Below are 14,149 nucleotides of genomic sequence, written 5' to 3'. Positions count from 1 at the left end.
TGCACTCTAAGGGACAAAAACTTCAGAAAAGGACTGTTGTTTACCTCAATGAAAATGATAAATGGAGAAAAACGTCTACGTGTTATTATCCACAGAATATATTTTAAAGTGTTAATGAGCACATTTATGGAAATAGAAATCCAGTTTTATAGTGGATCTATTGAAAATGTAACCTAAGGAAAAATAGTTGAAACCTTGTTCAATTTAATTCAATTAATTGTTTTGATGACTTTATAGCAGAATTGGTAATGAATATATTCACACGTGGAAGGCGATTCTATTGGCAGCAGACCTCTTGGATGGCATCTGAGCTCTGCATTGACCAGCTGCTCATGTGATGGTCATAATAAAGAGGGAGAATCCTTTGAAAACTTAAATTTCAAAACCCCGAGGGAATTCATCTCTTTGGGACTTTCAAATTCTAAAAGTGATATTGGTATTCCACCATTGTTTTCTGTGAACGTAGCCAGTTACACAGCAGAATTGAACCTGTGTTAATTGTTTTACTGTATGCATTTCAGGCATCATGGGTTTCAAGTACGTTGGGTTTCTGGTTCACTGAACTCATAGAAAGAAACTGCCAGTTTACGTCTTGGGTTTTCAATGGCCGACCCCATTGCTTCTGGATGACAGGTTTTTTCAACCCCCAAGGATTTTTAACTGCAATGCGACAGGTAATAGCTCTGATTTGAGCCTCTTGTGTTATAATTTTCCTCTACAAGTTTTTCTTTTTTTGTTATAGTTTTAAAAATATATAATAAGACAGAGAATGACTGTCCCTTTTTGGGCACGACCTGTTACATTGTCCTAAACATAAATCCAGAAACTTGTTCTCAGGCTGCTAGCTTGAATTTCAAAATATTTGTTTTTCTTTTATAGTTTATTTTATATAATATACAATATATATAAAATACATATAAAAGTACAAGTGGTTAATTTGGGACACCGGTATTTGTTCTGAGAGAATCTTTTTAACTTTAAATACTTTAAATAATATTCTACTTCCTTTGCATTAGAGTAATTTGGGGCTACACTCTCATCCCTGTTATGCTCTTTCTGTTAAGACAAACCTCTGATTGCTGATTTCATCCTTTGCTTTTGTTCTTGCCCCGAGTAGGAGATAACTCGGGCCAACAAGGGCTGGGCCCTGGACAATATGGTACTTTGCAATGAAGTCACCAAGTGGATGAAGGATGACATTTCTGCCCCGCCCACAGAGGGCGTCTACGTCTATGGCTTATACCTTGAGGGTGCTGGCTGGGACAAGAGGAACATGAAACTCATCGAGTCTAAGCCAAAAGTGCTCTTTGAATTGATGCCTGTCATAAGGATTTATGCAGAAAACAACAGTAAGTTCTCCTGTGCATTTAGGGATGGTTGGTGGTATTGGCTGGAATGACATTATAAACATAGGGTCTCATTCTTTTTGTTATCATGTAATAAGGATTTGACGATGTTATCAACTAGCTTCACATTCAAACCCGTATTTAATGAGTATTTATTGACCCCTAGGCATTTTCTTGAGTTCTATGGGGGAGGCAATGGTTCTAGATAACTCTTGCCTATAAAATAAAGCAGATAAAATATATAAGGATACTCATAAAATGTTAGAGGATAAGATAAGAAACAGGTATTTGGGGTAGTTAATAAGTGGTGGTAAAAGGGGGTGAAGTGGGATGAAGTGCTCAGGGCAGCTGGGCCTGGACTGCGCTTGGAAAGGTGGGTATGAGGAGGTGGGGCAAGTGGTGCAAAGCAGATTTCTAGGCAGGACTGCCTGCTCAGGGCTCTCTGGAGGTGGTGGCTTCCCTAGTTTGGAGATTTAAACCAGCTTGTGAAATGCAGGCTGAATTCAGGGATGTTTGACCTCGTCCAGTATCTAATGGTAAAATGCTGGATTCATATTTCAGCCGATGAATGTAACAACACTTCTGTGAAGCGCACACAGTATTCTACTTTGACAAAGTCAGCAAAGCTCTGTTTCACACGTCGAAAAATAACTGAACTGTTTTCCATTGTTGGCTTGGTGTTTTCTGGAGGCTTTGGTTGTTATATTTCACTCAGCTAACATCTTCTTAGCAACAACTATCTTTCAGCACATGTGGGACCCTGTTCATTTTATTTTGTTAAAATTTATTTTACTTTTAAATTAAAATTGTCTTTAAGATGTATCACACACACACACACACTCACACAGACACAGACACACACACACACACACACACACACACACACACGGTGCAATGATTACTGTAAACAATAAACTGTAGAGGTAGCCATGATAGCGATCCCACAGGGAAGTACTGATTTTGTGACAGAAGCCCCAAAGATTTTTCTTTAAACTCCTAATCTCTCTTTAAAAGACTACTTTTAGTATCCTCATCTCTTACATGAATATCCCATTTGGAAACATGGATCAAGGGAAGAGAGTTTGTAAACTATGAGCATTTTCTTTAGCGAACATGGGCCAAATGCCTAATAATACCAGCTGGGACCATGGTTGCAAGGGACCCAAAAGTAATCATGAACCAGACCCCTCCCACAAGTGACCCATGGTTTGGTGAGGGAAACTGAGGAGTAAATAAAATGAATTTAATACATGTTATGATAGAGATACACTCAGGATGCACAGGGAGCCTGGGAGGAGAGCGTAACTACGCCTGGAGAAGGTTGGTTGAGATTGTTTCTGAGATGTGCTCTGGAGGAGAAGAATGATAGGACTTAGAGATAGAGTTTTCTTGGCTGAGGGAAATAACATTAGCTCACTCGATCATTCCATGACATTTATCTGGTTCTGACCATCCGCAGTGCACTACTTTGGTGCTGGGATTGCAACAGGACAAAAAAGACCAGGTAGAACCCCGTTCTCATTGAACTCAGTCCCAGAAAAGGGGGGATAGCCAAAAAAGAAGAAAATACAGTCGATCCTTGTTACCCCAGGATTCTGTATTTATGAATTTGTCTGTACTCTAAAATTTATTTATAATCCCCAAATCAATGCTGTGGCACTTTCGCGGTCATTCGCAGATACGCACAAAGCCGTGAAAAATTTGAGGCACCCACCATGCATGTTACCAGCTGAGGTTGACTAAGGTGACACTCTGCCTTCCTTCTGTTTCTGCTCTCCTAATGGAAACAAGTGTCCCGTTCATGGTCTATTTAGTGCTACATTTTTCACATTCTTGTACTTTCTGCTGTTTAAAATGACCCAACCGCAGTGCTGAAGTGCTGTCTCGTGTTCCTAAATGCTGCACTGTGCCTTATGGAGGAAACACATGTGTTAGGTCTGCTTCATGCAGGCCTGAGTTACAGTGCTCTTGGCCTTGAATTCAGGGTTAATGAATCAACAGCGTATACTAAAAAGGTGTCTTTAAGTAGGAGCACACATGAAACAAAATTGTGTATTGATCGGTGGATGAAAATGTGCCCGGAGCCCTGCAGGAACCTCACCCTGTATTTCCCCTAGAAGCTACGGTTCTGTAGTCTCTGATTCAGTGTTCAAAGAGACTTACATACGTATGTCCCACGAGTCATGAGAACCGACTATAAATGAACATACTGATTTCAGATACTTCTTGTTTCTAAAAATAAAACACACACACACACACACACACACACACACTGCTAGGGAGTGAAATAATTCAGGGGTTCAGGGGAGGCCTCACTGAGGAGACAACATTGAGCTCTGAGATCCAAGCGACAGAAAGCAGCAAGAGCAAGGGCAGGAGCAAGGGCAGGGAAGCGAAGGTGTGAGGTGGCCATGCTCGGCTGGAGGAGCAGAAAGAAGGCAGGAAGGGGAGGAGCCTCTGCACGGGGTCGGAGTGCTCAGCACAGGCCCTGGCCCCTGGCACGACTCGGTCATCTTTGCGGAATCTCAGGACCCCGGTATCTGCCTGGGCTCAGGCACGTGTGCTGCCGGTGACTTTGAGTGGACGGGCTCTGAGGACGGGGGGACGTCCTGGGGCCGTGACTGTTTTATAGAAATGATAATCCAACCAACGTTCTTGGAGCCAAAAATCGTAGTTTAGAAATTTTGCTTTACCGTATTGTTGCAGCTAGTCATATTGTTGTGAAAATGTTTCCCTTATAAAATGAAACAAAAATCCTTCTCATGTGGAGTTAAGTGTTCCTTTTTTTAATTTCTCGTGGCTAAATTGCAAAAATCCATTGCGATATGACCCTGAACATCTCAACATGGTGGTAATAAAGTAACAATTTTATCACGCAAAGGCAATTCTTTATTATTTAAGAACAGATTTTTATAGAACCGTGCTCACCCTGCTGGGCGTTAGTCAGTGGTGATACTCAGTAACAGCAGGTAAGGGAGGAAATAAAGTAAGCAAAGGAGAGGTGACTCATTTCAAAGTATTAAAAAAAAGAAAAAAGAGGGAGACTTTAATTCTTTATTCTTTTTATTTTTTTTATTTTTGGTTTCTGTAGAAGTTGGTGGCAACTTGTTTTGCCAATTTGTTGTTGGAGAGGTGTTTCTTTAGTGATAAAAAGCTAACATTCTAGTGCTCTTTTCATACTGTAAATCTAATTTTCACTCAATTTTGATAACTGAATAGGGCTCTGATTGAGATAAAGGCCTGGAGCATTGGTAATGGCTATCGTACACTCCGAGAGTGCAGCGTTTTAAAATGAAAATTCTTACAGTGAATTGTTTTTCTGTTACATGAAGAGCAATTTTCAGTTTAAATAATTCATCATTGAATTTTACACATAGGACTGGTTTATTGATTTTCAAAAAGATATCTAGATATATATTGTAACTCTAAAAATAGAGTGATGTATCTCCAAATGTTTATTTTATTTATGTTGTTTGTCAGGACATCATGGGAAGTCACCCAAATTGTATGCACTAAATTCACCAAGAAGGCAAAACCACCCACACCAACTCAGATCCTCTCTCTGTTCTCAAAGGAAGTTGAAAAGAGGCAGAATAGGAAATATTGTCCCCTTACAGATTTACTCTGTGGACAGAGTGAGGCTTCAAAATGAACTGCAGTGCTGTAGCTTATGTGACAGGAAACTGGTGATTAGAACATTTTGGGGGAACGACACGAGACTTATATGTACCTCTGGTCGTGAAGTAAGGTGGGAAGGATCTCAGGGTCCCTGCAGCTAATGAGGCTATTTCCTGCGAGGGAAAAATGTTTCTAAGAACACCCAGTGACCCGCCTTTATCCATCACTGCAAATGTGGGGCTGGGCCCATGTGGTGACTGGTTACTTCCTGCGCCCCACCGCATTTCATTCTGTTTCAGTTGGTAAACCTGGAACTCTGTGAATATCATGGGGAACATGAGTCTGGGGAATTTGTTTTAGTGAAAAGGTAAGTATGTGTATGTGTGTGGAGAGAAAGAGAGAGAGGTGAGAGGTGAGAGGTTGGGGGGAGAAATATAACACACCTCGGGTATCTACTGTATTGTAGACATTATAATATGACAGGTATTCACATACATTAGCTTAATCATTACAGCAACTCTGTAAGGTACGATGCCCTATTTACAGATAGGGAAATTAGGTATAGAGACATTACGCAATTTGCCTATGATGCCTGGCTACCAACGCTGGTATTAGAGTCACAGTTGTCTGTTGGGGGAGGGGTTCAAACCGCGGGGAGTTCCTGTGGTTAGTATTCCACTTAAGATGCTGTATTTAAGGGAGCCCCGGCGGCATCTGGGGTAAAGCTGGAAAATCACGGCTAAATGGAAAATGAGGGCAGCCCCTTGCACTTTGAAGTCATGGGTTTATTTTTCTCAGGTACATGATGAAGTGGACGCAGTGAAAGGCAAACTGGCGGTTCACAGTAAACATGTTCAGGTGTTAAACCACAGAGCCTAGAGATAGACATGTAGGCTTTAAGCACTAAATGTTTCCAGTGCTTTGGTTGTCACAAGGCTTATAGTCACAGATTAAGAAAATATATTAGCCATGTTCTGTAGGCCTGCCTGTAAAGGGAGTTCCAGGAGAAATGTTTAAAAGTATACTTTACCTGAGATAATAGAAAAAACAATGATGGCTTAAATGATGGCACTGGTTACAAGATGTCTGGTTTCTGCTTTTCGCTATAAAGATAGCATCACAGGCACACAATTATGAGATATTTGGCAGAATCTTGGCTCTTCAACCCAGCACCCCTTGTTCTCACAATATAATTTTGTGTTGCTGATGTCCTGTTTCTTTGTCAAACGGCAGGCGATAACTCCAGGGTCACGAGGAGAATTTATGAATTTGTTTCACAGAAGGAATACGTGCGTTTAAGAAAGTTGCGAGCCGCTGTTTACGTCCAGAAGTCTGGCTGCACAAATTGTTACCTGTGACTAAAGAACATACTTTCCCCTCGGTTCCTTCCCTTACCCCTAAGCCTCATAGAAAAAGCCCTACTTCAGCTTTTTGAGGATCTGAGAGATCGTGTTCTCCCATCCATGCGCTTTGGCCAAATCGAGTCAACCTTTCTCCATTTCCAAGCACCGGTGTTTCAGGGTTGGGATTTAGCTGAGCATCACACACTCAGACCTGACTTGTGAGAGGTGGTTCAGTAATAAAAGCCCCTGCCCTGTGTGGACGAGAGCTGTCACTCCCTATGGCCCCCTCCCGCCATGCTGCCACACGTTCTCAGGTAAAAGACAGCGAGCCAGGCACCTGGATAATTGGGCAGCTCTCCTGGCTTTATCATCCTAATAATTAGTCATGTGGCTTTGGAGGGGACTCAAAGAAGCCACAAGTTGAAGTCATGTGTCTAGTTATCCCCGGTTCACTTTCACATCTTCCTGCAAAGACTTAAAGGCACATATGCTTAGTCCGTCCCAACTATCGCCAAGAATAAGAGTGCAGGCTTGGGGTCCATTCCGGCCAGGCTTCGTTCTTATCTTACCACCTACTGCTTTGTTACCTTGGACAAGTAACTCAGCTCCTCATGTTCCAGTTTTCTCTTCTGTCAAATGCATTTAACAATGGTACCCATCTCATAAGGTTGTTAACAAGAGAATTAAACTGACAATGTCCAGCACATAGCATACAATGAATAATTTTATTATTATTACCATTATGAATATGCTATCTCATGTGCTTGTTGAAGGATTAAAAGAAATATGTAAGAAGAATGCACTATTTAATAATTTAAATGTTATTAGCAAATACAGGAAGGATTTAAAGGTTACATAGGGGATCTCCATGTAACTTGGTTATTTTGGATACTGGATGGAATATATAATGTAATGATACACTGTTAACATTTGGATGAAAAATGTAGGGTAGAGAGGGACGTTACCGAGTTAGAAAATGAAATTCCCTCCAGGTGTTTTATTCAAATCTTTAGGCTCTTAAAGCCGATAGCTCACCACTTCTCCCTGCTCCTCACCTGGAACCCTAAGGTTTTAGCAGATTTAGCTGATTTGTTCTACCTACATAGCATGTTTATTTTCTTCTTCAGAGTCATTTGTCTAACCAGGCGTAATGGTTTGGAATCATCTGTTTATGTGGTTGTTTAGCGTCTGTCAGCACTTTCACGATGAAATTTCATTTTCGGTGGTTTCTAATCTACTGCGGAAGTTCAGTGCATGCTGTGACTTGGCTTGGCCACCTGCAGTTTTGCAGCAGTGAAAAATAAGTAAAATTGGATCGATATTTCAGAGACTTTGTACCTGCTTATGGAAATGAACATGATTTTTTTTTCCAATTCTGGTTTTCTTTTGGGGTTAAAATCCAAGTAGTCAAATACTTGCCAAGGTGTGATTCTAATTATCATTTGGTTATAAGACTCCAAGGGCTTACTTCAAGATTCATAAAGTGATTGTGAGTCAAATTTTCATCCAGAAGAACAATCAGTTATATATTTGTTCTGTGTTTACAGATCCTAGAATTAAAGAGTTTAAATAAATCAGTTAGTAGAGTTAGTATTGACTGCGTTTTATGAATTTACTGTCGTTCACATATATTCATATATTTGCCAAATTATTACTATGATATCCCCATGGTAATTTTAAAAGTAATGCCTAGGCTTAAAAATTAGGTATTACATTTATTTAGATTGCTTCTAACGATTCATTTCATGAGATTGAACAAATGCACGACATTAAAGTACCATAAAATATCTGTCACTTTGTTTTAGAACATGGTTTCTGAACCTTGGTATTTTTGACTTTTTTGGTCCAGATAACACTTTGTTGTGAGAGGCTGTCCTGTGCATTACTGGATGTTAACAGAATCCCTGGTCTTTACCCACTAGATGCCAATAGCACCCCTACCCCCCCCAGTTGTGATGACCCAGAGTGTCTCCAGATAGTGGCAAGTACCCCCCCGGGGGGGGGTGTTATAGTAGTCCCTGGTTAAGAATCACTGCTTTAAAATATTTATTTTATATTGAAAATTGTCTAGAACGCTATCATATCCAAATGTTTAACTTACAATAAAATTAATTATAGTGGAGGTATGAGAATACATGGCACAGCAGGTTGAAGGTTTTATTGGGTCAAAAAAATGAGACTAACTTCTGAGAGTGCCTTGCTTTTGTGTGTTAGAAAAAGCTAAATTGTGCTCGCTTCAGCAGCATGTATACTAAAATTGGAAGGATATAGAGAAGATTAGCATGACCCCTGCTCAAGGATGACATGCAAATTCATGAAGCCTAATTGTTTTTTAAAAAAAGGAAGGAAAAAGCTAAATTATTGAGCAAGTTAGTTTGGGGAAATAAATTCAGTCACTTTGATGTATTGCAGTTAGAAAGTGACTGTTTCTGTGTTTCATGCCCGTGTTTGTAACACTAATTCACCAAAGCAAATTACTGTTTTCTTTGTCTCCATAGTTACATGAGGGTCATTTATAATATTGGCCTTCCAGAGGAGTACAAGGATGGGCGCAGACAACTTTTGTCCTGAAAAAAAGTGTGTAATCTGGAAGAGAAGGGCAAATAATATACTGCTTCCTGAGATGGGTGTTATAAAAGATGTGCAGATAAACTCCTCTGGGCATAGTGGACTTTACCAGAAGCTAACGGAGCTGGAACTCCAAGGTTGCCCAATGCAGAGGCTCCCTCCAAAGCCCACTTTTTCTTTTCTTTTTAAACTTTTCTTAATTTAAGTGTGTTTTCCCAGGACCCATCAGCTCCAAGTCAAATAGTTGTTTCAATCTAATCATGGAGGGCGCAGCTCATAGTGGCCCATGTGGGGATTGAACCGGCAAACTTGTTGTTAAGAGCACCGTGCTCTAACCAACCGAGCTAACCGCCCGCCCCCCAAAGCACACTTTTGTGTTTGTAGATTCCTACTCCTTTTCTTAAAGGACCTCTTCCCCAAATTGTGTAAGTTTAAGACCCCACAAGACCTGGATCTGCCCCTGACCGGGGTGTCCAAGGCTAGAAAGAGAGCTTTTGGTTAGGGATGAGTGCATTGAGAGGATCTTTGAGGGTGGACATCCTCAGGGCGCCTTCCATGGCACGTGTCGTTTTGGAAACTCCACTGTTCCTAATGCCAAAAAGGTAGATTGAGTCTCGGAGCTGAAGTCTGCCGTGACTCTGCTTCCCAGACATTTTTATTCCTCTACACATGTGGAGAACTCAGACCACCTGTCCTGTGATTTCAAATGTGGTTTGGATTATGGCACAGAGGGTTGAAGACCGTGTTTTCACATAACAGTAATAGTGAAATAGTGAGCACTGGTGCTCAGTGTCTGATCAAAAGGGACTGGTGCCTTGTGTCATGGGCAAATCCTAAAGGAAAACAGAGAGGGCATGAGATGTTAGGATTTGGTGGGGAAGTAAAGGAGAAAGGGTGGAGGGGAGGGATGTTGAATTGATAGGTGGAAAGGAGAGGGAGGAAGAAAGGAAGGTCATCGTCAAGTCACATGGGCAGGGCTTCCTGTCAGGGGACAAGAGGCCAGTGGAGTAAACGGGAGAACGTCTGGGTGTCTTTTCATAACCACCGGAAACCGGTCGTAGCATCAGCTTCACATCTAGGGATCCACTGGCCTCGGGGAGAACGTTCCTTATTTTACCAAACCCACCTTTCTTTGGAATGCATTTGGCTCTGCACTGTTTGGGCTGCTTACCTTTGGAATTCACCACGTTTTTTTTCTTTTATGATTTTTGGTTTTGTAGCTCTGAGAGATCCTCGGTTTTACTCCTGCCCCATCTACAAGAAGCCAGTCCGAACGGACTTAAACTACATCGCTGCTGTGGACCTCAGGATGGCCCAGGCCCCTGAACACTGGGTGCTGCGTGGGGTCGCCCTTCTCTGCGATGTCAAGTAATGTGGGGCCTGTGCCCCACCCAGGACTTCAGAAAATGCAGGATCTGAACTATCATAACCTTCATTCTTCTATGAGTGCTGAACAGTGTGTAAGTCCTGTTGCTTATGATTCATAAGCTGCATAGCCTTTCCCTGCTCCTCAGTCTGATGCTCCATTATATTTAATCTGTTTCATCATTAATAACCAATCACTGTGTTTGTTGAAAAGTCACTTGGTGATTTAAAGGTAAAGTGGACAACTTCCTAATGACGCGTGGCCCTCAAATCCACTGTAATACATTTTCTTCTTCACTCTACTCTAAAGATTGATGAGGTTAAGCAGATGATAGTTCCCTGGAAGAAATTATTCTTCTGTTAATGTATTACTGGTGACAGCCCAGTTTTCGAAGACAACGAGTTTGTGCTGATTTTGCTTTTATTGCCTTTTTGCATTTAGGTCAGGTTAAGAGATTTATGTCCATGGCTCAAGCAGCCAATTAAAGAGACTTAAAAAAGAAAAAGGAAGGAAATAGAAGAATAGGATGAGAATGTGAATCGATGAATAGACAATTCATGTAATCCTATAAACATATAGAATAATGTTCAATTCCACTTGATAGTTAATAATGAGATACTAAGTGATATCTGTTGTAAGAAAAAAAATTAAAGCCAAAAGAAAATTGTGGTGAGGTCTTTGTAAAAATGATTCACTCACAGATTCCTAGAGCAATGTAAACCAACCCATCCTTTTTGTGAGATAATTGAATGACTAAGCACAGAAAGAGCCATAAAAAGGTTCACATGCTTTGATCCTTATTTTCTCTCCTGGAAGTCTATACCACGGAAACCGTTTACAAAGCTGAAAAAGTTATATGTAAAAATACATTTAGTAACAGAAAGAAAAAGGAAATGTTCTGAATATTCAATAATAAGACTATGCTTAAGGAAGTTAGGAGATACTAGGCAGCCATAAAAATAATACCTAAAATTTTACAATATGGAAATGGTAAGCACAGACTATTAATTGAAAGATATAGTTAACAAAATACTGAGTACTGTGATTATAACTGTAAAATGTATTTGCATGTGCACAAAGATTAGACGATAATATTAAAAAATAAAAATGTGATAGCATGGTAAAGGTTTCAGTTGATTTGAAAAAAATGTAATGATTGGAAGAAAATGTAGGGAAAGACTAAAAGTGTTAGATTGTGCATGGGGACTTCACATGGGCTTTCATTAATTTCGAAAATGCTATCTAAGGAAATTTTCCTATGTTTTTGTTTTAAATTCTGTTTATAAACTATAACCTGTTTCATCTGTAATCTATTGGCTAGAAAACATGATCAGAATTAAATTAGAATTGTGGTTTACAGATGTTTGATTGACTTTAGATCTACATAACTTGTTTCTGGTGATAAAAGGCTTCTTAGGGAGGGAGGGGTTACAAGGAGATAGGTGTGGGTCTCTCTCACTAGGCTTTGCTCTGTGACAAGTATCATCTTATTGCTAATTATGATGAGAGTTTGGCCTGAGTGATTCGTATGACTTGTACTCATCTTGGATAATGCTGTTTTCATTTGAGCAGCTTCTTTTGGTCTGAATTAATATATCAGTTGATTTGTGTGGATTGTGGTAAGATCATCATTTTATTTTGAAGAACATGTTATGAACTGTAAAATGTATTTGTATGTGCACAAAGATTAGACGATAATATTAAAAATGTAGGGAAAGAATAAAAGTCTTAGATTGTGAAATGATCTAAATTAATAAAAAAGTTGTTAATGAATGTCTGAATTGTGATTGCTATTTATTAGAAAGGGGATGAACACCACTGAACACCCAGAATTAAGCTTTCAAAACTTGATTTTGTATCAAATAACTTGAAAATGTATACTTCATGTAATTTTGTGATATACCCTTGTTGGCGTATATGTAATGAGTTTTGGAGACCCAAAGTAGGAAAGGACAACATGAAAACAACTAGAAATTTTTAGGAACTGTTCAACAAGGAATGTCTATGAAGCAGTGAAGAGCCAATGAGGCCGCTTTCAGCTTCACCTCCACCTCCCAACCCCCAGCTACCACCCACTGAAGGGTGCTCTACATTGTACTGGATTGGGGCAAGTGAGGATCCATTGATTGAATCTTCCAGCTGATGGAGAAAGTTGCTGACTGCTTGGGATATGGAAAAAACAACAGTGCAGGTGATGGTGCCATTGCAAAGTGATAGATCGGTCTTTTTCATCTGTCTATTGATTTATTAAAAATTATCTATTTTGCACCTGCTGTGTGTCAGACACTGGTGCATTGGTGGAATGATGGTGGGAAAAAACTGTCACAGTTGCTGGTTTCATGGAATTTACATAAGAAAATAAGCAATTATTCAGGTATGTAATTTTATATAATCTCAATTATGATTGTGTAGCATCACATGTGTGAGATACATAGAGAAATATTAAAATTTTGCATTAAGAGCTATGAAAGAAAATAGTGGGTGCCATGAGTGAGAAGAACAGAGGAGCCTGTAGTGTTTTGGGTGTGTTAAAGATTAGGAGGCAGAAGCCACACTACAGCATCCCCATTTATTTGTTTATTTTATTTTTGGGGGGAGTTGGAGGAGAACACAGACTACAGAAGTTATTATATTTTGATTATTTTAAATAATTTTTTAATTTTCCAATTGTGGTTGATACACAATATTATATTAGTTTCAGGTGTACAACATAGTGATTAGACATTTATATCACTTACGAAGTGATCACTCTGATTATTCTAGTACATCTGACACCATATGTAGGTATTACAATATTTTTGACTATAAGCCCTATATTGTACTTTATTTACATCCCATGACTGCTTTGTAACTACCAATTTGTACCTCTTAATCCCTTCCCCCCTTCACCCATCCTTCAAACCCTCCTCCCATCTGGCAACCATCAAAATGTTCTCTGTATCTATGAATCTATTTCTGCTTTCTTTATTTTGTTTTTCAGATTCCACACATAAGTGAAGTTATATGGCATTTGTCTTTCTCTATCTGACTTATTTCACTCAGCACAATGCCCTCTAGGTTCATCTATGTTGTTGCAGATGGCAAATTTTAATTCTTTTTTATGGCCAAGTAATGCTCCATTGTTTGACTTCTTTTTTATCCATTCATCGATTAATGGACACAGATTTTCATTATTTTGACTACTGTAAATAATGCTGCAATGAACATATGGATGCATATGCCTTTTCAAACTAGTGTTTCGGGTTTTTTCAGATAAATATCCAGAGTGGAATTACTGGGTCCTTCTTTGTCTCTTGTGATATGGCCTCTGTTTTAGTCTATTTTGTTTAGTTTAACTATTGCTATACCCCAGCTTTTTTTATTTGTTTCCATTTTCATGAGATATCTTTATCCATCCCTTTATTTTCAGTCTGTGTGTGTCTTTTGATCTGAAGTGAGTCCCCTGTAAGTAGCATATTTAAGGGTTTTGTTTTCTTGTCTATTATACCCCCCATGTCTTTTGATTAGATAATTTAATCCATTTATATTGAAATTAATTATTGATAGATAGTGTATTTTGCCGTGTATAATGTGCTCCCATGTATAATGCGTACCCATGTTTTGGCCCAAACTTTCAGGGAAAGAATCTTTCGTTTTAATTATTTAATTCAAATTTTGATTAATTTACATTTAGGTACTTGTTTTTTGTGTTATAAAGTAATTTTAACATTTATATTTTTTAACATATTATGGTACAAAAAATTTTATGTAACACATAATTACCAAATGACAAGAACAGATACAAGGTACAAGTAATTTTATGTACTGGTAACAAATTTACGATATTTACACATCATAGAAGGCAAAGAACTCTTCGTCATTGCCAGTTCATCGTAAGTTCAACAACACCAATTATCATACTCTAGGGT

The 14,149-nt window shown here is 39.2% G+C and overlaps 1 protein-coding gene and 1 non-coding gene across 2 annotated transcripts in view; both read left to right on the top strand.

Annotated features, from left to right (window-relative positions):
- The window catches only part of DNAH5 (dynein axonemal heavy chain 5), a 210,324-nt gene extending 198,135 nt beyond the window's left edge, over nucleotides 1-12,189 (top strand). Inside the window, exons 77-79 of the mRNA XM_033111135.1 lie at nucleotides 522-674; nucleotides 1,118-1,349; nucleotides 10,096-12,189. Coding sequence (XP_032967026.1) covers nucleotides 522-674; nucleotides 1,118-1,349; nucleotides 10,096-10,247 — 537 coding nt within the window. The 3' untranslated portion in view covers nucleotides 10,248-12,189. The remainder of the gene's footprint in view (nucleotides 1-521; nucleotides 675-1,117; nucleotides 1,350-10,095) is intronic.
- LOC117025405 (U6 spliceosomal RNA) lies at nucleotides 8,535-8,641 on the top strand. The gene has a single exon (XR_004423608.1). It is a non-coding gene; the product is annotated as a U6 spliceosomal RNA (small nuclear RNA).
- Nucleotides 12,190-14,149: the final 1,960 nt, after the last annotated feature.

The sequence above is a fragment of the Rhinolophus ferrumequinum genome, chromosome 7, assembly GCF_004115265.2.
Source record: "Rhinolophus ferrumequinum isolate MPI-CBG mRhiFer1 chromosome 7, mRhiFer1_v1.p, whole genome shotgun sequence".
NCBI classification, from domain to species: domain Eukaryota; kingdom Metazoa; phylum Chordata; class Mammalia; order Chiroptera; family Rhinolophidae; genus Rhinolophus; species Rhinolophus ferrumequinum.
Note: the sequence above shows the minus strand (reverse complement) of the source record. Positions and strands in the feature narration are given on the sequence as shown.